This window comes from Dendroctonus ponderosae, unplaced genomic scaffold, assembly GCF_020466585.1.
Source record: "Dendroctonus ponderosae isolate FM_Combo_2020 unplaced genomic scaffold, Dpon_F_20191213v2 Dpon_F_20191213_4, whole genome shotgun sequence".
NCBI classification, from domain to species: domain Eukaryota; kingdom Metazoa; phylum Arthropoda; class Insecta; order Coleoptera; family Curculionidae; genus Dendroctonus; species Dendroctonus ponderosae.
In genome coordinates, this window is record NW_026018611.1 from 7,602,735 (window position 1) to 7,628,819 (window position 26,085).

The window sequence follows — 26,085 nt, forward strand, 5'->3', positions numbered from 1 at the left end:
GTTCTTTGGAAGATATCGACTTTTAAAAATGTTGTGACTGTTTCGAGCAAATATTCCAAAAACCATTTGCGGTAGAGTATATTTTGTGGCATAAAGCATACTTTTTTTAGTAAACAAAAGTTGTTATGTTAAAAATTGCAATTCAACGTTGGTTTCAATGAACAAAAATGCTATCAACAACAAATATTATCTTATGGAAATAGACTAAAGAATAATGCAGCTTGAATTGAATACAGTAAATTATGACAAATGTTTCAGTTTTCGGACTTTACATGAAAGTAGCCTCGTTATCTTTTACAAAAGATCAATTCATGACTCGAATAGTAACTTGCTCGTTTTCATTTGGATACATGGTCTATTCTTTGTATATACTTAACGGTTACGGCATTTTATGGCAATTAAGAAAAAAGAATAAGTTTGCTAAAAATAACTTTAATTCATGTATATTGTATTCATAATTACGATGTGCACATTTTACGAATAAATTCAATATCTACATAAATGCAAAAAAACCGTAGCCAGATTTAAACCTGATTCTAAAAGCAGGCTTGATAAAAATAATTTATGTAGAATCCGTGACAGGATTTTCAAGGTATTTTCCCATAAAGGGTAGCTTCGAGGTAATAAACCAAGAGTTTTATTAAAATAGAGATTCGTTTTATGAAATGTTGTATGTTCATATAGCTTCACAGAATTAAGCAAATACCATTTTTAAGTTGAGATACAAGAAATCTGGTCAAAAACTGATACTTTCTTCTTTATCTGCTGAAACCAGCAATGTCTTACCTAACTTCGTTGCTTTTACACATCAGTGCCTGATAATATGGTATTAATTTGTATTCGGCACGTTCCAGTGAAATGTCTGGATCCAATCCTGTTTCGTTGCTCTCAAAAATGTTCATATCCAGATCTGTTGAAAATAGCGCTTTTGAACAAATCCGCAACGTATCGTTTAAATACTCATCAGCTGCACAACACTTGGGGACTCTGAATATTGAGTCTTCCTGGAACAAATATTGTATTAACGGAATAAATATATTTTAGTGAATATAAAACATTTGCAAATTTCTTTCATAAAGTGCAGTTCTTACTAAAAAGCCTAACTTACCATTGTTCTTGTGCTGAATTCTTTGATAGCACTTTTATTTACCCCGTCAAAAATTACATAGTCTAATGGTTGGTTTTTCAACCTCACTTGGAAAGACTTTATGTTATCTAGAGTGATAACTTCGGGTAAAATCACATAAAAATTCATGGATGTTGCTGAAAATAAACTGACTTATTGCTGTCCTTCTATTATCACCATAATAAATGTGTTGTGCTTTACATAAAATATTTAACTGTTAACTGAACTAGTTAAAATACAATGCGTTAGTTAATTTAAAATTATTTTTTAAACAGGATTTAAATAAATCAAGCTGCTTCTTAATTGAAAATTAAACTCTTACCTTGAGGAATGTATTCACTGGGAACTTTCGTAGTTGAATTACTATATGGACTGTCTTCAGTTAGAGCATGAAATTCTATATTGTCGTCTTTTCCCAAATAGCGGAAGTCTGGTATGAACAATGTTTTTTTATCTGCCAATATTATAGGTCCTGATGTTACATTTGTACTATTAAATCCCTCGATTTGAGGATCCATGTCGTAATTCTGTAACAACAATTACATTAATAAGTGACAATATAAGTACCGAGCAAATTTCAATTTTCTACTGGCATCAAAAAAAATTTTTTTTATATTATTGATCCTGAGGATGGAACTGCTAATTGCTTGCTTACTTTCAATTGATTTAAATTAGTGTAGGATGAACTGATTCTCATAAACAACTTGGTCGTAATCAAGTCAGATTTAGTGCATTACTGCATAGCTATAAATTTGAACTTGCTAACAGGTTGAAAACATCTGGTTTGAGATGAGAAAATGTTATGTTAGTCCTAATTCTAAATATATTTTTCCTCGTAAAAATCACCTGATCTAATTGTTTATTGATGCGGGTTGTAAAATGTTAATCGTTTTCCCGAATAATTTCCTTACGGTTTTGTAATTGTAAAAATGTCGTCACACCTATGAGATTATTAACAATCATTATCAATAATACGATTATTTTTACAATTTGCAAACAGGATTTAAGTAGATAAGAAATTGCATTTCGTTTGACGAAAAGATACTTATTTGAATAACTGATTCATTTGTCAACACCAAAGCTATTTCCGAATATTGTTTCACCTTAGATTGAAACAAACACTAATAGTTAATGACGAAATTTCACATATTTATTGAAAGTTCAAAGTAACAGTTATTTCAAATTTCAATAAACTAATTTTTGTAGACTATATTTGATCTTACCAGGAACATAACCCAGATTGCGTTAGCTTCTATTAATACCTACATCAACTTGTAATCTATCTTAATTAATCTTCTATTAGATTGTATACATCTCAAAGACACATTGCTTCTTATAATCACAGATATATTAATCAGCACAGTCAGGATTAATTTATAGAGCGTGGTTCTGATGAGAAATTTTGCTGTCTGAAATGTATCCAATATGAATATTGGAGTTTAATAAAGGAGGGGGAGTAAGATTTATTTATAATATTATTTGCTCCTTGCTTGAGGAGTTTCAAAATTTCTTTGTCTGGTTCTATTTTTTATTCCTTAGAGCTTGGAAAGAACTAAACTTTTGGCTAAATGTTCGACATACTAGTTTATTCAGTTTTGATTAAATAAGTAGAACACAGTAAGATAATATTCTTCTTGTCTCTACCTCTACCTACTTCAACGATATTAAACTATTTCGTTTTTTAGTACTAGAACCAGAAAATGTATTCTTAACAAATATAAATTCTGCTTTAAACATAAACAGAAACATAACTTAAAATAATGTACACCTACGGCTGATTTCGGTTTGTTATTGAAAAGCAGCAAGTTAAGTTGCAGTTTAAATTAACTTCTTGCAACATGTACTCAGCATTTAAACACACGTGTTACCTATATGCAAAAAAGTTTGTTGAAATTCAACTATTATACGAAAGTACAAGATTTTTCGAAGCCTGGCTACTAGCACGTCGTTTTCTTAAGCATCATTAATAGTTAATTGATTTGATATGTTTCTTGTTCGTCAAACCGCCTTTGAAATGGAAATGTTACGCCGTCTTAAATCCATTTACACGCTATAACTCAATTATCCATTCATAGAACATTATTTGCATGCATGCTTCTATTGTTTACGTGACTAATAACAGATTTATCGTTGAAAAAACGATGCAACTTAACTACTAATGTAGGTAATCGATATCTGGGCTTATTTATGGCCTCTGGTAAAATTTGCCTTAAGTGATTGAAAAAATTAAATTTGTAATTATTGCCTGATATTGCACTACTGATTATTGCTGATAGACTAGATTCGATGTGTTTTAAGTACCTGTAGAATATAATAATTAATCAATATAAAAGATAACATCTAGCGGAAAATGCCTGGGCACACCTGGTATAATGAAGTAACGGTTAATTCCTCAATAGGGCCAAATTTCAATATAATTTATTATGCTTAATTAGTGTTAAAATTTAACTAGAACGTGTTTGGATTAGTAATCGAATAAGGAGCATTTCAACAAGAAATTATGCTAATTTAAAATGTTTATCAACTTATTTGAAATATTATTTACCTACCTATTCGTCGCAAAATCTAAAAACGGAGGCATTTAATCAACATAAACAATAAAAGCACTTGGGATTACATTTCTAAACTCACATAAATCGAAAATTATTTTTATTCTTTTAATGGCATAATTCCTAAATATTTTATTAGATTTGATGTTTTGTACGTTTGTCTTCAAATTTTCTTGCAACTTAGAAACTGACTATAAAAATTTCATGTTTTCCGTCCCGCTCATTTTTACATCATTTGAGACAGAACTAAATGCCCTTTTTAGAGTTAACCATCGATAAGAAAATGTTGGCACTTTTCTCAAAAAAAAGGCTTGATTTCAAGAAGTTTTAGATTTGCGTGTTGTTTTTTGCGTTGCAAAATCGACTCAATGACGCTGCTTTTTTTCGAAGTTTATCAAGAACCATTTGAGCCACATAATTCGTATTGACATGATGGGATAGAGAATTGAAAATTCGATCCAGTCATAACAATATGAGTGAGGAAATTTGAGTAGTTCTAACTCAGAAAGCGGAATTTGAATATCAGGCACTTAGGTCCAAGATTATGCCAAAATTTCATGTTTCCATCTCGTTTTTGCTAATTTCTCGGAAGCAAAATGAGCATTCTTGCATCATTCCAGAGAGAAATAAATGGCCTTTTTAGAAAGTGAACAATCGATAAGAACATGTTGGCAGTTTTCTCAAAAAGTCTTGATATCAAGATTCGCTGTTTTTTTTTTAAGTTTCTCAAGCCCCAACTGAGCCACAGAGTTCGTGTTGGCATCGTTGGATATAAAATCCAAAAATCGGTTCAGTCATAACAACATGAGCGTGGAAACATATCATGTAATAGAAGTACTGACTGGATTGCGTTTTGGCGGATTTGCGCAAAAAAAATTATGAAAAACAAGCAAAAAAATCTCGAAGTTGTTGTCTACTTGGTATCAGAAATGTGCACTGTCAGGACACATTGTTTGTAAAAATACGTAGACACACAAAATAGAAGGAAGAAATATGTATTGATAAGAGAGAAGTTGACATGTTGATTACAACTGGAAGAATTTCAATAAATTCATAACGCAGTGAACTTCTATTTTACAAACGCTAACAGGTTTCAACATCCTGGTGCCGTCTTATAGAAGTGATCGCATCTTAGGTCATCCGTTTTAAACCCGGTGGATTTTTTTCTTTTGGGTCTCTTTGGGACTTTAGCATACCGCACTGATTGTTAACAGGTGTGTGGAAATTAAACAAAGAGGGACTATTTTTCCAAGGAGTCCAAGCTCTTTGAGTATTGTGAAACTATTATAAAATTTAGTTAAAATTGAACTATATATATAATATTATAATATTTCAATTATATTATAGCATTTATATCGAAATGTGTGAAAATGTTTCAATTTCGTGGAGATGAGCCGCAATTGATACACTCCAAGATATGCTTCACAACTTTTTGGGGTGTTTTTTATTCGTTTTGTGCTTTGTTAGTCAGTAAAAAAATCTCTCATAATTTTTTCCATTAATGATGATTTCGGCTTCAGGCCACTAAGGGATGAATATCATTCTTGGATGGCTCATACTGAGCCACATTATTCAAAGAAATTATTTAATAAAGCAGTTACGTTATTTTTCGGGTTTCGGAAAATTGCCATATGAACTTGAGTCATAATTTTTTTATTTCGAACCACCCGTAGAACTTTTGCGCATTATTTTCGCACACCCTGTTTGCTTTCAGATTGATTTTTTCAGACTGAAATAAATTTTCCAAAGAAATTGATCGGAAATTTGTAGGTAGTACTTACATCTTTTAAACGACTTGCCATCTAATTAATGTTGAAAGAAACCAAATGAATTTAGCTTGATTTTTTATTGATTATTGAAAATGATCGCTAATCCATCAAAACTATTGTTATTGAAACCTTGTCATCTATTAAAAAGTCTGGGTTTTTTCCGGTTCGGTTTTCTATACCTACTATTCAAAACTTGTTTGCCAAATTAAAATGTTTAATGCATGTTCTGTTCGTGTAGCCGCATTCAAATGAATGTCGGTATCAGTGACAAAAAAAATTAAACATTATCTTGATGGTTAGTTAATTGAACATACATACAGTCAGTAGCCGGGGTTTTTTGGGTCAGTTACATTTGATATTGAGAAGGAAGTCACGCTTTGTTCGACTTTATTATGGATGACTTAATTTTCAACATTTTGGCTTAATTAGAACATTGGTAAAGGCTTTACCTTTACAATTTTACTATATTTTTAGTGATAACGTAAAATAACAACAAAAACATGTTAAAATGTCTCTTAAATTATTTCGATTTTTTGTCCCCTAATGTGAAAGTGCGTATAATTCACTGGTCTTATACTAACGAAATGCATTGATGATATATACCAGATAATGTTCATGAGAAATTTGAGCTTGATTGATCTATGAGCGGCAGCCCAATGCTTGCACCGCTGGCAATTAATTTTGTATGTAAAAAATGACGCTGATTTACATTTATATGGGTAATTCAAATGCGGGAATTTGGGTTTACTTTCTTTGCTAGCGTTGTTGTCAGAGCCGTATTGATCTGGCAAAATAATTCTATTTTTCCACTGTAGTTTATTTATATGTAAAACTTAAAAAATATGTTTATGAGTATAGATTCGTATTGATTTAACATAATAATCAACAAGTTATGTTAAATGTCTGTATTTCGTTGCCACATTGATCGATTGCCCTATAAATATGCAGTTATTTATCCATTACGTATTTGTAAGTAAAATATTTCCACGATACTTTTAATATATGTCAGGAAGTCTATAATCAGTGGCGAAGCGAGCTTAATTTTTATCGATTATAGAAGTAAGAAATTCTAATGGAGTTTTAGGTTCAATTTATTTTCCACTGCGGAGTTACATTTTGCAGTCACATATTTCGATACAGAGTTCTATTCCATTGAAATGTGTATTATAAAATTCACCCAAATTTAATAAATTTAATTAAAAATTTAAAGTTTAATAAATTTTCAACGTCTGGTAGAAATCCAAATTTGAATTTAAGGTCACTTAATCGTGTACATATTTCTTGTTGGAGATCATCAAGAACGCTTTTCATAACGCGAGAAATTTCACTTTCTGCGGAAAGGCCAACATCTCTAGCCAATTCTCCGGGCATTTTCCGGTGTCTTCTTACACGTATTGTTGTATCAATATACCATTTTTCTCAAATAAACTTCCCTTTTTCTATTGCCTCTTTACAAGTTTGTCTCGAATTAGGCTAATTCAGTCGCTAATGATTTAAGATTATGAAGCGCTTCTCTAAAATTCAGTCTAGGAGCTTAAAATCTGACCTGCACACGACCAATCCTCCTTAAGATTTCATACCAGAAATTAACTAAAGTTATGAAACTAAAAGTTATATATAATATATAACTAACTATCTAACTAAAGTATATTTTGCAACAGAATTGTAACTTCACTTCTGGTGTCTTGCAGTGTTAGCGTCGTCTACTAATTTTTCTAAAAGTTCTACCACATATATTCTCTAGCCCGTCGACGATAACGCTAACTAACCACATGTATTCTGACGCTCCATTTTGTTTAAGATTCAGGTTTTGTCAGTTTTTGTTAAAGCATTAATTCCCATCGTAACGTTGAACGTGAGAAAAAAAAATATGTATATGTTTTCAATTATTCCAAAACATATCACAACGCTTGGATCTTGTTTAGCTGCAGAACTTTTAATAAAATCAATGAATATTTATGACAATTTACAGATTGATGAAAAAAATTTATGATTTTTTTTCCTTATTTTTGTTGAACGCCAGATGTGTGACCTGCCATCACGGCAGCATTATCGTGACATTGTGATTGCAGTTTATTAATGAATTTGATCGGAATTTAATTTTTTTTAAATTTTGTTTTCGTTCGAGGCTGCATCGTTAGCATGTAGATAGCTACTACTACGCTTACAGTTTGATTTAGACTATTAGTGTGATTTTTCTTCCTTTTCATTTACGAATTACATTTATTATATTACACTGGCACTAAATTTAGAATATATTTTCCGGAAATCAATTAAGTATAATAAAATAAACATTATCCAGCAATTTTGCCGACCATTAGGCGCCCCTTTGTGATTAGCGCACGGGGCATGATGCTAAATATACAAATTTTATATCTGTATAAGTCCCTGTATAAAAGAAGGGTTTTTGTAATATAACTGTAATTCGCTATTTTTTTTAACTTAGGTGAATTTAGTCTAAAACTGAGCAGCAAAATTTATTTTTTTCAATTCATAAATATTATCGAAACTATTAAACGATGTGTAAATAAGCTTGAGAATGGTTTATTACTTTAAAACAGGCATAAATTATTAAAGTGATAAATCCGAATGTTAATGTTTAGTAGGTTTGGTTTATTATTGCAGACGCCCAAACAAGTGTTCCAATAAAACGTGGATATTTTCCACATATGACCCAGTAAATGCTATTTGTAACGAATTTCTATTTGACGAAATTTTCTGCCATTGGTTTACATGTTGAGTGGACGAATTATTTCAGGGAAATAATATATTAATAATATCCAGCCTATTTCATCTCTTGCCAATAAACATATTCATAAATCTGCTTGGTTTCACCAATATATTATTGAACAGCAAATATTTACCACCCATTAACATTAAGCACATATAAACTGCCGTTCAAATTCAAGTTTCAAATGTTTACTTTGGACAGATTTATTGTTATTATTTTTGGTGAAGTTACTCTCTCTTGATACTGAACAGATTGAACTCAGTAGTAATTTGGAACAAAATTGTACTTTTAAATGTTTAAATGTTTTCTAATTCTGCTAGACCAAATTTAATTTTTAGGAACTAAGACAGAGACCAACTTCATTTACCATCAATCAGTTAAACGAATGAAAGTAAGTAATTTTAACTTAAAAAGATTCATATTAAACTTTATTAGGTACTTTGTCTATTCGGAGATGCTCCTTTATGAGTCAAGTTTATTTGTCTAGCCATAACAGACTCAACAACATTATTTGATTCAGTCGATTCAGTTTAGGGCGAAACAAAGTTTTTAATAGAAAAGTTACAGTCTTACAGTTGCGAAATTGCTAAAAGTCACGCTCGTTTTAGATGCACGGAACTTGAAAGTTACATCTGATCCGAAAAGTGCAATTTTCTACTTTAATCTGGTCGGATTGACATGATTTGTACCTTTTCTCGGAAACTATTGAATTTGTTTTAAAAAAGTATTGGAGCGTTTTAACAGTTTGTTAATGATTAAAAAAGCAATGATATTTATAAAACTRTTGGTTTTGGAGCAATTTTTCAAGGTAAATGCACTAATTTGGACGACTTTTAAACCATGGGAAAATCCTTAGTATCTATATCGGGTTGATTCACAATATAATTGTAGGCGCCATCAAAGATTAGACATGWYCTGCACCGATATAATAAATAGCTAATGATTGTATTACACAACATKTTTAAGCAATGGTGGATCTGGTCATTCAAATATTGTTTGCGAAATGRAAATGACTCAGATTTTCATGGATTTGAGCACTCTTATTTTTACAGCTGTTACCCCTCTTAAGAAGTGACATTTATTTTATTATCACTGATTYTGAATTATCTKTGWGTTTGTTTCCTTTAGTAACGAGGAATAATTGTTTATAMCTGTACATCGGGAATAGTTCTGCATTTGCATTTTAGACATGCTTGTTACTATATTAAAGTTCTAACTAGATTCACGTAAATGGTGTTCACGTCAGAAAGGAATTAGCTATGAAATGACTAGGTCTAAACATATCTTTTACATACAAAATAGCAGTTGGAATACAAATTGTGCGAATTTGTAAACAGTAAATTTTCTTTTAATCTCTTTACAAAACGAAATTGTATATACAGTTTAATGAATAGAAAATATGCATGTAGTTCATTGTGTTGGAAACGCATATAGCTGCGAACAATGCAAGGTTGATGTGGCTCATAAATGCCAATAATTATTTTCCTAATAGTTTGGCAGCAGGATTGGTCCAAATTTATACAACCTAAATATGCGTATGTAAATGTATTATATAGAAAGTCACTTGTGTCTAGTCACATCTGAAATAATCTAGTCATTCTGCCTAATATGCGGAGCTATTTTTCAATGTTTACTGGAATTCGACACCAACTAAACCACACAAAATACCGACCGACACCAAGTAAAACAGGCATTAAATTATATTTAGACAGCAAATCAAAGATCGTTGATATGTAAACTCATCATTAAATATTTCCTCAGCCACAAAACAAATGATTAATGAATTCGTGTTAGTCGAGTCGATTCGTGATTCGTGTAAGTCGAATAAAACAGTTTAAGATTTTGGGAAAAGTCTATTTTTGAAATTACCAAACGTTGTGTTGTCATTGTATACAAAATTCGCTATTAAACCATAACGATTATTCAGTGGCAGGCATCTGGGAGCTCTTCGGTTTTGGGTACATTAAACATGATAATAATATTTACAGTTAAATCCTTGGAAGCTCCCATTGTTGGGCTAAAGTAACGAGCATCGAAAGCCAAATCAGTATTATTACAGCGGTATATTTTTCTAACATCAAAAATACATTAACTTCAAAGCTGGACCGTAATTATGTTATTTCAGGCATCAAGAATGATACACCATGTTTTGATGGCTGGTCGTTAAAATAATCTTCAAAATGTGGAGATTTTTAACGCCTGGTTTTATTGAAAGTGAGAAATACATCATAAAAATGTTTTGGTCCATTTGACGTACAAACTACGTTATATTGTCTAGTGTTTCAAACGCCACACGTTTCAGATTACAATGTTATCTAAACTGAAAATAAACAATCAGCTTGAGTGATGTTTCACAAACAATAATTACATTTTCTCGGAGCGCCATATAATGGCAAATGGTAACCAAATGACTGAAACTTTAATCAAGCTCAATATTAAATGGGTTTTTACACCTTACGACTGCGGAACAATATTAGTAAATAGCATTGTTACAATTTTGTTCATTCATGATATTAATTGCACGAATTCGATTTGATGAATCAACATTAACGAGTTTTGCAATTTAAAATATCTGTATGCTGCTCATTCATGCGTTTAATTCGATTGTTGAGACTTGCACTACCTGCGTCTTGTACTAAACATCCGCTTACCAACAGTTGATATTTGTATAAAAATCAGTTTGAGGCTGAAATGTAATTCAATTTTGATTTTCCGAGGAATAATCTTGTATACCTGATGTTTGCCCTAAAATTATTCACTAAGCAAAGTTAACAGATTGCACTTGAACGTTTTATATCTGCTTTTTTCCTTTTCTGTAAATTTACTTACGACAAAATCTGGATTATCTGAAAAGTTCATTAATCTGAGGAACTCAAAGCTTGACCGAGGTTCTTGATTTGTGCTAAAGACAGCGAAACAGACTAAACAGAGGAATGAAGGAAATTAACACATTCAATAAATTGAAGAAAAAATACAGTAGTATGAAACGAAAACTAGTGACGATCTGAAATAAATTGAAGAAGACTGCAAATTCGGATAGAATATTTCTGTGAAATTCACTCGGCAAGTAAGTGGCTCAAACATAAGGAAAAAAAATCAAGCTTCTACTCGCTTTAGTTGGGAAGATGCGAATTTTTAAAGTAGAGAGCGCAATTGGAAAGCAATGTTCATTTTGACATCCACATTACACGCTAAACTGAGTTTAGGCGCTTGTTTTGAAACTTTCAATGGTCTAAGGTTCAAGTGTTTTCTGAAGATTTGGAAAATTTGAAGTTGCTACTTGCTTCAACTTTTAGGATTCGAATTTTAAAAAAATAGTGGGAAACAAAAAAAATTTTGAAACTTTCAGATTCGGTAGGACCGAATGTCGCCCAAAGATCATGCTTGGCTTGCTACTTGCTTTATTGTAAAATATTTTTTTTTAAAAAAGGGCCCTGTTTAGAAAGATTCGTATTTTGAGATGCACATTTACTAAACAGCATTTTTAATGCTATCAAATCAGCATTTTGCTCGATTTACTTGAAACATTCAGTGTCTTTAGGCCCGAGTGTCTTCCAAAGATGAGGAAGATCTTAAGTCGCTACTCACTTTAGTATGAAAAACGCGAATTTTTAAAGGAGGAAGCGCTGTTTGCTGAAATCTTGGCTTTGCGATCCATATTTACTAAGCCGGCAAAAATCAAGAATCTTGCCGATTTATGTGAAACTTTCACTCTCATTAGGCTGATGGGTTTGCTAAAGATAATGAAATTTTCAAATTGTTACTTTCTTTAGTGTGTAAGATGCGACTTTTGAAAGGAGAGAGCGCACTTGAGTAAAAACTGCAGTTTTGAGACGCAAATTTACTAAATTGGCACAAATCGGCATTCTGGACGATTTATGTGAAACTTTCAGTGCCTTTAGGCCCAAGTATCTTCCAAAGATCAGGAAGATTTCAACTCGCTACTTGATTTAGTATAAAGAGAGCAAATTTTTCAAAATGAGACCGCTGCTTGGAACTTGCTTTCTTAGATCCACACTTACATAGCCGGCAAAAATAAAAAAATTGGTCGATTTATGTGAAACACACTCTATGGCTGATATGTTTTCTAAAGATAAGAAAAATTTCAAATTGCTTCTTGCTTTAGCTTGTAAAATGCCACTTTTTAAAGTAGGAAGCGCAGTTGATGAAAAAGTGCAATTTTGGGACGCACATTTATTATATGTAGCGGCAAAAATCAGGCCTCAAGTCTAACGACAATAAAAAAATTCATGTTTCTCGTTGCCTCAATATCGAAGATACGAATTTTTAAGCGAAAGGGCTTAGCAGTTGAATAGCTAAAGTTTCGATATTTCTTAATATCCCTAAAAGTACATGTATGGAGCAATCTATATACAGAAAAATGTGGAATGCAAAGAAACTAGTAATTTACATAGATAGAGCGGGACACTTATCGTTTTACTTAATTCGTGTTATTCAATCTAAGAAATTGAGGAAAATACAGAGAATCAGAAGAAGTATATATAATTTCAACTGGAAATTGGTTGAATGAACTTAGTTCACAATTAAAAAGTCAATAAGTAATGATGAGTAGTGCAGATCTAAAATCAAATGAAAAAGACTGTAAACTCTGAGTTGACTGTAAACTCTGAATCAATGTGCGAATTGACACGAATGACTTGCGGATTTACGAAATTTGCTTAGTAGCTCATCATATGAACAGGACATAAAGAAACTAGTAATTTACCTACATAGATTGATCGAAAAACTCTCCGTTGCTTCGTGATTCGTCGCTTAATTGAATTATGGGTTAATTAATTTGTTAATCAACATAAGAAATTGAGGAAAATTAGCCAGAGTAATAAGAAGTATGAGCAATTACATCAGGAAATGGGTAAAAGGAAGAAAACAAGCTTGCTTCAAAGCTCGCAAAAAATAGAAACATTGACTTTGCCTCTGAATAACTAATAAAAGAAATGAAAAGAAGAAAGAGCAAATAAACATAGTTCAACTATCTCTTGGCTAAAAGCTTATTATGAAAAGTTAGTTCAATGAACATGAAACATTGTTGCAAATGGTCCAAAATGACTTGCCAATGTGGGAAAATTACTTATTAGTAGATTATGTGAATAGAAGATGAAGGAAGAAGTATTTACATAGAATTTCCTAAGTCATTCATATTGTGTAATAATGTTTTAACTTCGGATTTCGAAAATATGTTCCGGATTTTTTCCCAGGTTTTAATTTTATTGACCCATATGAATTCCTTGGCCCCATGTAAAAAAACAGCGATTTCTGCCCACGCAAGTGTTCTCAAATAGAAATTCAATTTGCATTAGCATTAACAACTATTATAATTTAATTACACTGGCTGATTTCGATTCGATAAAATGTCCATAGAAAATCGGTGGAAATTGGATTTTATCTACTGCTCAGTTTATAAATATAGAACTAAATGCATGGTCGACACTATACGTTCGTTAGATGAGGCAATATCTCCCACTTGCTAATGCTATTCACAAGTATGCCACTTGCTAATTGAAAATGTCAACTGATAATGCAAACAGGAATTATTATAACGTGAGACATTAGTAATAATGATAATAAGTTACAAACTTAGAAAATATTAGCTTGCCGTACACTGTATCGGTATACTCCTTTTAAAATTAAAATTTACTGATAGCAAATACTACACAGTTTTCTGTTTTTTTTTTGCCCGAAAACATCTCACTCAAGTGTACGTTTTTTCAATCAAAGTTATTCCTGACATCGGATAAAATTATTTTATGAATAACCCAATTCCAATCGTGTGTCGACAACCTGTTAGAAATATGCTCAATTTAATTTATTTTTCAAAATAAATATTTAAATTTTACGTTCAGTTTCTAGTGGCTGCAATAAAATAAAAACGGCTTTAACTGTTTACCATTCAAGGGGCTCTACATCTCGGAAGCAATCCGTTTCGAGACCCGTATTGATAGGAACTGTTTTTCTTATTTTTATGCTCGAAATAGGTCCGACACTTTTACGAGATTTTTTACAAGATTTACTGAATTACTCTGCATGTCTAGAATATCCGTAACGAATAATTTAATATGTAAGGTCTCATCTCAAAAGCATAGCAAAGCAAGTAAAGAACATTTGAGAATAAATTTATTACAAAATCATCTTCAAATTTTAAAGTTAAAGTGCTTTACTAATAATAAAGTAAGCTCCTTTGATGCGTAATATTGCCCTCATTTTCATGGTGTTAAACAATCGGAAAACGTAGTTAATCTCAGAAGTGTCTAGTTCCTAACAAAACAAATTTAAAGTTTGTCAGAATTGCAACCAGATTCGATTTTGCCATTATTTGGAATATCCATTGATGCACTTGTTAAGGAAACATCCGTTAGGAATATTCACATACGTGTTAAGATAGGATTTTCTCTAGTTGACTAATCCGTCTTTTATTGTTCAATAAATATAGAATGCCAGGTCGTTTTGGGTTGAGTAAATATTAGACTTTTCAGACAATTCAAATTCGTCGAACATTTTTAAAGATGTCATTTGCGGATGTCTGCAATAATTATGATGGGTTTTTTTCCTGCTACAAAAGTAATTTCTTAAAGCTTCTACGAAAAGTAATTTGCTGATGACTTGTATGTTCAGGTGCGTTATTTTCGCGTATCACATATAAGAATAAATTACACTAAGAAGAATGGAATTACCAAAGTGCATTGAAAGTTTTCTGATTAACAAAATATTTTAAGCACCTCACAACGTGTTTCAAAGCCAGAAATGGAATCAAATAAATATTATTAATAACATTTGCACTCAGAATAAATGGGAATACGCTAAACCACTAAAATGCATCGTTTATTAAAAAATATATATAAGATGAGTATAAATCACATCGAAGACTTTGAATAACGTAATAACACACAGTGAGCTTCTGAATAAATTAACTTCTGAGGGAAACGATGACTGCACATATCATTAAGAACATTGTTAGCATACTCGCACTCGTTACTTATGATGAATATTTGATCCGATTTCGTTTCAATACGAATATTGTCGATACTTAACAATCGTTTAGAGTTGCTTTTTGCCAATAAAAGCCGTTTGGCTGCGAACAAATACCTAAAATAAACGTTTTACATGGCAGGAAATTGCCAGCATCGAAACTGACATGCAGCAAAATATCCGGATTAAACATTAAACCATAGCGAAATTACGCTTTCGAGATTTTAAATGGACTATTGTTTAACTTTCGGGAAAATTGAAGTATTGGCTCAATACCAGATTCATTTCTAAATAGAAATCTCTATAGCCAAATAATCCGGTAAATCCACTATGTCATTAAAATACAATGGATTTGAAACAATAGAAGTTTGTGTTTTAAGGGCACTTTGGAAGCTTGGTTTTTAAAAATATATTTTCATACTTTTACGGATAATTCATTAAAGATTAAAAATTCGTACGTGTATTTTGATAATAAATAATTTTTATTACAATGCTTTATTTCAGGTCTTTTTTGGTTAATTCATCCTTTTGAAACTTGTTTATAAGAAGTTTTAAAAAGGCAGCTTCAGAAAGTTCATAGTTTTATATTTGCTCTAAATCAGTTCTTTAAATTAACCTGACATGATAAAACCTGTTCTAATTTGTGCACAGTAGTTCATTTCGTTTAAATTAAATAATTTTCTGGATGTTTTTGTCATTATTTAGTCATGTTGTTTCTGAAGAAAACACAGGGTTTCATCAAAGATTCATTCTCTTTCGATCGTATTTTAAAATAGGCTGTCTTAAAAATAAATTCTTCATTACATCTGGATTTTTTAAATGTTTTAATGCTTAATTTATAAGGAACTTTGATGTCATATATTTTTCATAATTCGATCGCAATAGATACTATGAGAAAATCGATCTTAATTTTGAAATGACACATTTCAAATAAAGCTGATTAATCAGCAGCGATAAAATATTATTTGGAAAACATGTAGGTAGGTAAGTATACCTATTGAGACTTTAGAACGTAATCAAAAGTCAAAAAATGTGTAAATACTTTTGAGATACGAGTACTAAAGTATGCGACAAATTTAGCGCCATATGAACTGTAGTATATAAAAGAGCTTTTAAATAGGGTTCTTACCACATGTGCAATAGTTTGATTTACTGCAGAAGTTGAGTTGCCTTCATTAAGTTGAACGCTGAGTTGGAAACAGAAACATGTCAGAATCGCACTAAACACTTTCATTTTTAGATTGCGCGATTTATTCATTAATCCAATAAATTTTTGACCGGTGTTTTTCAGTTCGTTTATTTTTCCACGCGATTAATACACTCTTTTGCGATAATTTGCGAGAAAAGATTTATGGCGACCGTGTAATCATCAATTTTAAAACGCTTAAAAATAGTTCACTATAAGGTATACCGTTCACGTAGGTTCACCAGTAAATTGAACTCACTGCACACACTGCGATGATTCTTGCTGTTGAACTACAAGTGTCACGTAAATGATTCATTTGCTCTAATCCACCATAAAACATGTATTCCCATGTTCACCTAGCTCTAATCAAATAGCAAATGCTAGAACGACTAAAAATTCGCTGTCCCTGAAAGTTTATCTCCACTTTCTACAGCATATCTTATCGCACCTACTATCAGTGACAATTGACATGGATAATGAAAAAATAATTCTTACTAAATGTGACATTTTTTAGTCGCGCTTATGTGATGGTTGGATTTTCCGCGCTCACGCTTAATGTGGAATGCTGTTAGGCGAAACTGCTAAGACTAAATCTAAATTCGGATTTCATTGGAGGTGGTTCTACTTAACTTAAGTCGTGCTGTTCGATTTGATTAAGGTTGGATTCCCGCTCGTTTCAAATAAATCAGTTGCAAGCAATCAATTGATTAAAACGTTTCACGGTTTTCACGCTGTTGCATACGTACATACTTAAGTAATAGTCAGTTTAAGCCTAGAATGAAAATTATTTCGGAAATTTCTTAATTTTGCAACAAATTGACAGTATTTTGGGATCAATGCTTTTTAGCGATTTTTTAGTTTTGAAGCCAATTTATGCACTGTTTCAATTTCCAGTCAATACCTGTAAAAATAATTGAAATACATACTATGCATATAAATTTTACAATTTTATTGACAGTGAGGTTGGAAGCGAATTTACCGTCGCCACTTGGAAGGCTTATTCCTCCAATGAATTTTTTTATGTCTCTGGTATTTGTTGTGAAAATTAAGTTTTTTAAAGAAAATCTTTCAAATTTCGAAAAGATGGATGTTAACAAAATCGGTTTGGCTTAGTCTCGGTTACTTTGAAATATTTTTTTCTTTAGCTCTGAATAGGTTTCTACGGTTGCTAACTTAATAAATCTACAAAACTTGAAACGAAGTTTTTTCGGGTTAAACTTAAAAATTACCGCTTTTCTTACATTAGATTAGATTTAGTGCGATTTTAGTATTTACATAATCGTTCAGTCTCGAATGATTTGGACTTGTCTGGATTAATTTGAATATTTTAAAACTTAAATAATTTTTAACATTATTGCTCATAATAAGCTGCACCTTAAACCTGTTATATTACATCAGAAGCAACTCACTTTTGAAAATTTTTCGAACACTTTCGTCTCATGATGTATAACCGCAAACATTGCACATTTTGTATAGTTCAACTATATAAATAGATTATTACTCAACTTATATACTATATACAAATAAAAATTTTAGATAATATAAAAATCCCGAATCAATTTCAACAGCACGTTCAGATAAAACATACTTAGATATACTGAGCAATGCACTCAAATTTCAATACTTTTAATAACATCAAAATTGTCCATTTTGCCATGAAGAAATTAATCGCTAAATCCTAGTATATTAAGATGAAGTTTTAATTAACCCATATAACTACTAAAGTTGAAATGATGCGAAATTTCCCAGCAAAACTTTGAGGTAATCACGAAAACTTCATGTACTTTAATTAACGAAGTCATAAATGTTATCAAAAGTCATGAAGTTCATATATTTAAATACCCTTAAAAGTACATTACACTCATTGTAACAACCGTGAATTGTTTTAGCAATTTATCCGTAATTTCGAATAATTTTGTGATTGCTCTGACGGAATAATTAATTGTTCTTTTTATATCTGCGTCCTGATTTCCATTGCAAAATATAGGGCGTAGACAAAAAGATCGCAAAAAATATTATATTATCAAGAAGACAAGTAATACGTGAAAAAGAGGGACTAAGAGACAGGTAGTTCTTATTAGCATTGTTATTCCTTAGGTCGCTTCTGGTTGCTTTAATGTCATGTTTCGTTACTGTTGACCYGTTTTTACAATTAGCGTTGCTTTTATCCAAAACGTATTTTCCTATAATACGGTAATTTTTCTGCAATATTTCTAACRAAATATCWAACGATCAGTCGTCATGCTTTACATGTTCGTGCAAAAAARCTTTCCTTTCAACAAACGTTTGCCATAGAACATTGATGTCTTGTATATCTTGATCCTTCAGCTGGTATCAATGACATGTAATTTGGAGGAATAACACCAACATTTTCTTTTCGCCTCGGAATTGAGTAGGGTTGTCTAGCTGCATTATCCACGATTATGGTTGTCGATGGATTTAGGTTGGTTTGCTCCATTTCACGCGCTACTTCGAGAACAAATTTATACTGGAAATATTTGGAAATCCGTTGTCCAACAGTTTAAGCGGTTATTTAGGTTTATTTAGTGCAAATAGTATGAATGTGTGGGATGCCGAAGGATTTAGACTTTATTTGCTTTAATATCCATCCTGCACAGTTTCATGGAGAACTTCTCTAATTGATGAGAAAATAAAATAGAGCACGGAAAGTAGGAATGAGCTATTTTATCCACGTGGCTAATGGGTTTGTCATTAGTCCTGATCAGAACAAGTATATTTTTAATAGTTCCTGAAGAAATAATTATTTAAATTGACAGTTTTTACGGATCCAACAGGATGTTCAGGTTTTTGCATGACTTTTCTGGTGGCTTCTCTTACGCTCTCTCTTTAAGCTGGCAACATCAATTTCTATTTTTTTTTTAGTTCAGCATGTTATTCCATATTTTCGACTTACGACCTAACTTTCGTTCCCAGTATTAGTTTTCAATATTGTTGTCCGATGTCCATGCAAGTAGAGTTTTCACTTGTACTCAAATAAAAAATTCAACAGCGTGAGGTCTGGAGATCGCGGTGTTTAAGCGATGGAACCATCACGATCTCTCCGATTGATTTTTCCCAAAAAAACGTGCTGTACATTTTACTGTTCAAATTGTCGTCAATAAAAGGTGCCCAAATAAATTCATAGTTATTTAGTCATGCTCAAACATTAACGGATAATCTTCTCTTGAAATGCGACCTTTGAATGGCATGAATTTGTTTTTTCGCAGAACTTTTCGTTTGCAAGTCAGTTTCGAAAATGTTGCTGTGATAGAATAGTTGTCAAGGTTCCACTCATTGTTTGCTTATCCGGAAGACGGTGATTCATTCCGCATATTCTTCATTTGAATGCATCAAAATCACGTTTTTATCATAAACTCCGCTTTTGATAAGCTTTTGATAATTCAGAAAAGTCGAGAGAAGATTTTTAATTCCAAAAAATAGTCATAGAAGTCATATACGAAGAATATCGGGTAAATCGGCGAACACCCTGTATTTCATTAAATAAGCAAGCACGAAATTGTTCGTGACTCCATGTTCAGGCAAGCACATTTTTGCCGAAAAATCTGAAAGTTCCTATTCTGCTTATACATGATTTCCATTACTTAGTAAATGAGGATTTGCTTTTTTCAGATAAAATCTATTTCGTAAGTTTAACACCGTCAATATGCATAATTATAGCTTTACAATGAATCCATTGGCTTGTATTTTTAACTTATAAAATTCTCGCTACGTCTAATAAGTGTGCGTTTTGAAAGAATCCTATTAAAAACGGTCGTGACTCTAAGTTGTTTGTTGTCCCAACCTTCTGTTGTACTTAGAATTTCATGTGTAATTATTGTGAATGATTTGCTCAAAACACAAATTCAACATTTATTTTCATAATATTTCAGCCTCATTGGTATTCAGCGAGTGATTCGAGTTTTGTAAAGAAAACCCAGAGATTGGATTTCTGCATAATCTTGCAGATTCATTTCACGATAACAGGTATTTTCCAGCAAGAATTTTTTTTTTAAGTGATTCAGTAAAGCTATGTGCTACCTACCTAATTATCGCTCACAACTAATTCCAATGGCGTTAATCACAAAAGATTGTAACTAAAATAAATCTCCAGGCAGCTAAAAATGCAGAAGTTGTTCTAGAATAAGTTTTGGGATCCCGAACGAAAAGCCGAAATTACGTGAATTTCCAATTTAAAATGCCATCAACCTTAATGTGGCATCCTCCGCCATGCCTTTTTTCAGAGATTTACTCTGGTACCGGTAGGGATTCCCATTCACTTCGTTGATTTGGTCCAACGCATTTCGCTCTCATTCCTTTGTATTCCGATTGAATTGCATATTGGGCCAGTGTCATTGTTGTACAAAATTCCACGAAGTCACGTACAGTACGTGTAAATAAAGTATGTCACACAACGAAGAAAAAAATCACTGGTAATAATGTGTCTCCATCAAGGTAATTTATTTCTAAGAGTTCCTTGTAGGTTCTAAAAAGATTTCCAATGTAAAGATAAATGTAATCGCCTAATAACTCAGGAGTATCGTGACTCTCTGTATATTTGATAAGATCGTTAAACGGCTTTTATGTTAATTATATATTGAGACGATTCAAATTAAATTGTTAATTGTTGCGCTTATTGTCACTTGAGATACAAGGAAGTCTTTTTATGCTGGGGAGTTTAGTTGAACGCATGTGTTCAAGGTTTGGAAATTCCGGATCTTTGCAATTAATGCGTGTATTACACGGCAGAATTATTTCTAGTGTCACTTAAAAAAAAAAAACCGAATTTTAACAATTATAAATTTAATGATAAATGACAACAAAAGCATTTTGTTTTACACTTTTCATTGCTCAACATTATCCTTGATATTCTAATTAGCCGTTTTCTTGTGGACTACGTGGATTTGTTGAAGTAGGCCGCTAAACCCGTTAAAAGAATAGAAGATTCATGATCAAGCACGCGTGCATGTTGACTTTTTTTGTATAACTATATTATTTTGTATACTATATTCCTGCTTTTTATAATATGTAAGCGTTTCCTGCAAAAGAGGAAATCCATTTTTGTGCGGGTTTTTCAGTGAAGACATTAAGTTTCATGATGGGTTTAGAATGACGTAGGACGATAATTTAAAAGATAAAGTTTATAATACGGGTTGAAAATGGAGAATTAAACCATCTTGAATAAGTCTTGTTAGTTATTTCCATATTTTATGAAATTTCTTCGTTTTCAACTGAAATTTGATTTTTGTGAAATAACATCTCGAATAAACGAATTGCTTAATTTTTCCTGAAGTATTTTTTATCATACGAATAGGTACTTCAAAGTGGCGATAGTACATCAACCACTTGATGCTGTTGTGTATAAGGGAACGTGAAAACAACATTTTACAGCAGACTGATAAAATTTCATCATGACGATATTATTGATATGATGAAATTGGTCAGTTGACAACCAGATTGATACTTAGAACCATCAGTAAAATTGGAAAAAGTGGCAAAACACTTAATTTAACGTTTCAATAAATGCCCATGTGGCTAGCAGCTAAATATTCCCTATATTAAATTGTCTGCATATACAAGGTATCCCGTAAGCACATGATCAAAATGGCACTGCCACATTATTTGGTTTAAAACAAGACAATCTGACCTAACTTTTATTAAGAAAATGTCTGACTTTGAAGCTCTCTGCTATTGAAGTTCAAAGCTTTATTTTTTTTTGCGTAATATCGCGAAAATGTTAAGATGGATTTTAATGACTTATCGCATTGGTACAAAAACTTAGCAAAACTTGTTTTTGTTATCTGGAATTCCTTTTTTTTTTTTAAAAACCTAAAAAAGTTATTTTTTTATTAAAAAAATATACTTAAAACTTTCCAAAGTCTAGTCTTTGTCTAAAAAAAATCTAAATTGCCCTGAATACCATCTTTAAGCAATTTTTCTTACATTTTGCTTCGCACACTAATTTCTTCACATATACAGAGTAATTTTTATAAGCAAACTATTGAGGTTCCGTATTCATCCATTCACCGGAAAACTAAATAATTCTTAAACGGATTTGGTCATTTTTAGATTAACAATAAGAAGAAAATCAAACATGATATAAAAACAAATAAACATATTAAAAATAAATTACGATTTATCGAAACGATATTTCAGTTTATATAGTTCTGTGTGTATTTAAGCACGACGAAAGTGCAAATATTGCTTTATTAAAGTTAGCATCAAATCCGTGCCATTGTGTACTTCATTGTTGAAGCGTTTTCAAACCTAAATAGGTACTATAAAAAACTGATCTTTAGAAAAGCTTTACCCAAAAAGTCGAAGACGAAGTAGAAGTTCTTGTGACAGAAATAAAATTACCATTGTCTGCAGTGATAGAGTTACAAAAACTTTTATAAAGAAAAACGAATGTGCATAAAAGCTGTGATATAAACTGTCACAATTTCCAATTTAAGAGATAAACACGGATATGTATCAAAAGAAGGAAAATCTGCAGCGGAATTCGAGAATAATGTGATTTTCGAATTTATCTAAAAAGTTGCAAGATCAGTGAATTACTTTGAGAAAAAAAGATGAAAAATGTTGCTTTTATTCAGTTTACAAAAATGTATTAAACTTTATCTGGGGACTTGTGTGAGCTAAAACATCCGAACTGATCCAATATTTACTATAATTATGATGGTTATATTCATTTTGAAAAAAATTGCAAATAAATAGACGAGCTAAAGCGCGTTGACAGAAAACTAAAAAAATATCTTCTGGTAGGGTTTCATTATATTTTAGTGTTTTAAACATTTAGTTTTTGTTTCAATTTGTTGTTGTATTTTAGTTATCAATAGAAGGGATAATTGAATTAGCAAGTGGTTTTATTTGTTTTGAACAAACATCCAAAATCTAATTTAGTTTAAGAAACCAACTCGCTTTTACAGAAACGGTTCGGGTAAACGTGCGACGCCGAAAAAACGTAATTTTTTGAAAATCCGGTCCCCATTAATTTAAATCCCATTTTTCATTGAACTTTGAGTAGTATAATTTTCCGTCAGCAAATGCAGCTATTTCAATTAGGTATTGGCGGACTGGTTGAATTACGAGCCACATAAAATTCAATACGGAAACCAGTGCTATAATAAGGTTAATATGTAAAATTCGCAAAATCAGATCTAGCAAATCATCTATTTACATTTTGTGACCCAAGGCCACAAACTATTAATGTTCAAAATATTTTCGTTTTATAAAGAATATACTTAATTAATACTGTGAAACTTATTCCCTAATTAGTAACGTTTGTAACATTCTGTGTATGGGAGTTATGATATAATTTATTGCACGGGCAATCCTATACCTAATATGTATTAGTACAGTCGGAAAGGGCTCAAACTGAGAATTATTTTGTATAGTGATTTCAATTGTATTTAAGTATTTTTTTACTCTTTTACTGGGTATTTCGTCTCAAAAAGTTGTGTCTTGAAAGACAGAATTTTCTCATGTATTTTATAAGAAACATATACATTTAAGATAATTAATTTTATAATACAATAATACATCATAATTAATTTAGAAGTTACCTTGACGTTTCGATAGAAATTCTGCTATCTTTATGAAAATATACCTACCTAGAAAGGAATATATGTTAATTAATTGTTAAATAAGGATAATTCAATACTAATCTGGGAAAGTTGTCTTTGTTGTTGTCAAAGTTGGTTGGTTGAGTATTTCACTTTTTACTCTATTTAAGTAATAGTTTAATTATGAAACCCTACAGTTAAATAAGTCTATGAAAATAAAAAAATGGCTAATTTATGATGTTTTTGTTTCGTTTGTCAAGTTCTTTTAAGACTAAAGTGAAAACCAATAGGGATATTTTAAAGGAAAATAAAAAAGGTTCAAATTCCGTGAGCTCTGATTGATCTACTTGTCTAGATATAATTATAATTAATTTTAGATGGAAACTTGATATTGTGTGGTCCCTTGCGCCATCCATTGGTTCAGTTTAACATTGTATTAATGAGCTGATCGCAAGCTACACGCTTTGCATCTACACGGGCGCTGCCCTCTAGCGATAACGCTTTTTTCCTCGTCTGAGATTGGTATTTACGTGATTAGACAATTTTGTCAATACTATTTATATTAGATTATAAATCCAGTCAGCTATGGGTGGATGAAATAATGTATCATTTAGTTCCCAAGTATAATTTAAAAAAAGTCACAACATCGAGATTTCATGCGCTTATGCTTATACCGAAAAGTTAACGGTTTCCAATAGGTTTCGAGGTCGAATTAGAATTTTTCCGGACCAAAAATTTGGAAAAACTTGATAGGACAAAGAAAAACTAGAAAGTGCAGGCGCCGTGGCTTAGTTGGTTAAAGCGCCTGTCTAGTAAACAGGAGATCGAGGGTTCGAATCCCTCCGGAGCCTTGCAAAATCCCGTGGAGCACTTTTTTGGTTGCGTGCCGTACAGCTTTTTAAGGGAACTTATCAGTCCAAATTCCATATTAAGAATTGAACTTATTTGTACTTAAACTATCGATTATTGATCGCATTCGCTGGCGAAAAGTTTTCCATCAAAAGCAAATCGACAAGGATGGACCTTTTGTATATGTAGAAAAAGGTTAAAAAAAACTGATCTGGAAAGGAACTTTTCTATGTTATTTATTTATGCTCCATAATCTGTGGACATTCCCATTTGAATTGTGGTTTTTTCAATAACCCAGAACATCGCCAAACATACGGAAATTGTTTCCCCGATGTAACAACCGACATTTCGGTTATGCCGTTTTTTAAATTTTAATTAAATCTGATCAAGTCTCATTAACAGTTTTTTAATTAACATTGATTTAAAATAAAATTTTGAAATTTTACACGTTTTTCAATACAGACCTTCTACGTTGAAAATGCAAATAACGATTCCTTACAGGGGGCAATAAATTAATGTATCGCCAGGAAATATTCTAAAGAATATTTGCTGCAGATGTGTTTTAGGAAAAGAAGGCGTTTTTTATTAAGAAAAATAAATTATGGGCAAAAAATAATTTATTAAAATTATGAACTTACAAATAAGCTAGTTTTCTAGCTTTACAAATAAGCTAAATCGTTGTCGATTTTAAGCGCGTAGTTTCTGGAAATCCGGAAACTACGGAGGATCCACCCTTTGCGAACCCAATTGTGGATCTACTAGACCTGGGTAACTCAGTCAATTTTTAGGAATTGGCATAGTGCTGTACGCTTGGTGCGCCAACCCATTGCGCCGGCGCAGTAACTCAGATCCGTTGCTGTTGCCCTTTGTTGCCCTTCTTTATTAAGTAAATTCGTTCTTCCATTACAATCGTAACGCTATCAGCCAAAAAGTTGATAGCGTGTTGTTTTGTTAGGTAGCTGGACCTAACTACAGTCCGGCGTTCTTCTGCATATAAAATTCACTAATAAAGAACATTTTACTGCATCTTTGACATGTTTTTTGCTCCCCTTTTTACCCCAAGTGCCTGCTGGATTTTATGCACTAGACACTGCGCGCTTCTTTCCGGGATTTAAGACGAGTGATTTTTAAATTAACATTCACAATGTTTATTCAGTGGCTTAATGGCTTTTGCAGTACAGATGCAGCAGCAGCAAAAAGTTGAAAACACTTTGTCATTTGAGATGACAGTTGGGCGCCCTCTATAAGTACGACTAAGTATCGAAAGCAGCGTAGTGAATACGTCGAACTAAAATCGAATGAAGCGCGCTCTATAGTGAATAAGTCGAA

At 31.9% G+C, this 26,085-nt stretch overlaps 2 protein-coding genes and 1 non-coding gene across 3 annotated transcripts in view; 2 read left to right on the plus strand and 1 right to left on the minus strand.

Moving 5' to 3' along the window:
- The window catches only part of LOC109537081 (phosphatidylinositol 4,5-bisphosphate 5-phosphatase A), a 25,781-nt gene extending 17,202 nt beyond the window's left edge, over window positions 1-8,579 (plus strand). The window contains exon 9 of the mRNA XM_048665971.1: window positions 8,514-8,579. Coding sequence (XP_048521928.1) covers window positions 8,514-8,564 — 51 coding nt within the window. The 3' untranslated portion in view covers window positions 8,565-8,579. The remainder of the gene's footprint in view (window positions 1-8,513) is intronic.
- The window catches only part of LOC109537080, a 21,315-nt gene extending 4,397 nt beyond the window's left edge, over window positions 1-16,918 (minus strand). The window contains exons 1-4 of the mRNA XM_019903635.2: window positions 16,289-16,918; window positions 1,449-1,653; window positions 1,109-1,263; window positions 787-1,004 (exon numbers count right to left, since the gene is read on the minus strand). Of these exons, the coding sequence (XP_019759194.2) occupies window positions 787-1,004; window positions 1,109-1,263; window positions 1,449-1,653; window positions 16,289-16,417 (707 nt within the window). The 5' untranslated portion in view covers window positions 16,418-16,918. The remainder of the gene's footprint in view (window positions 1-786; window positions 1,005-1,108; window positions 1,264-1,448; window positions 1,654-16,288) is intronic.
- A 7,766-nt stretch (window positions 16,919-24,684) lies between these two features.
- Window positions 24,685-24,758, plus strand: Trnat-agu. The gene has a single exon. It is a non-coding gene; the product is annotated as a tRNA-Thr (tRNA).
- The last annotated feature ends 1,327 nt before the right edge of the window (window positions 24,759-26,085 follow it).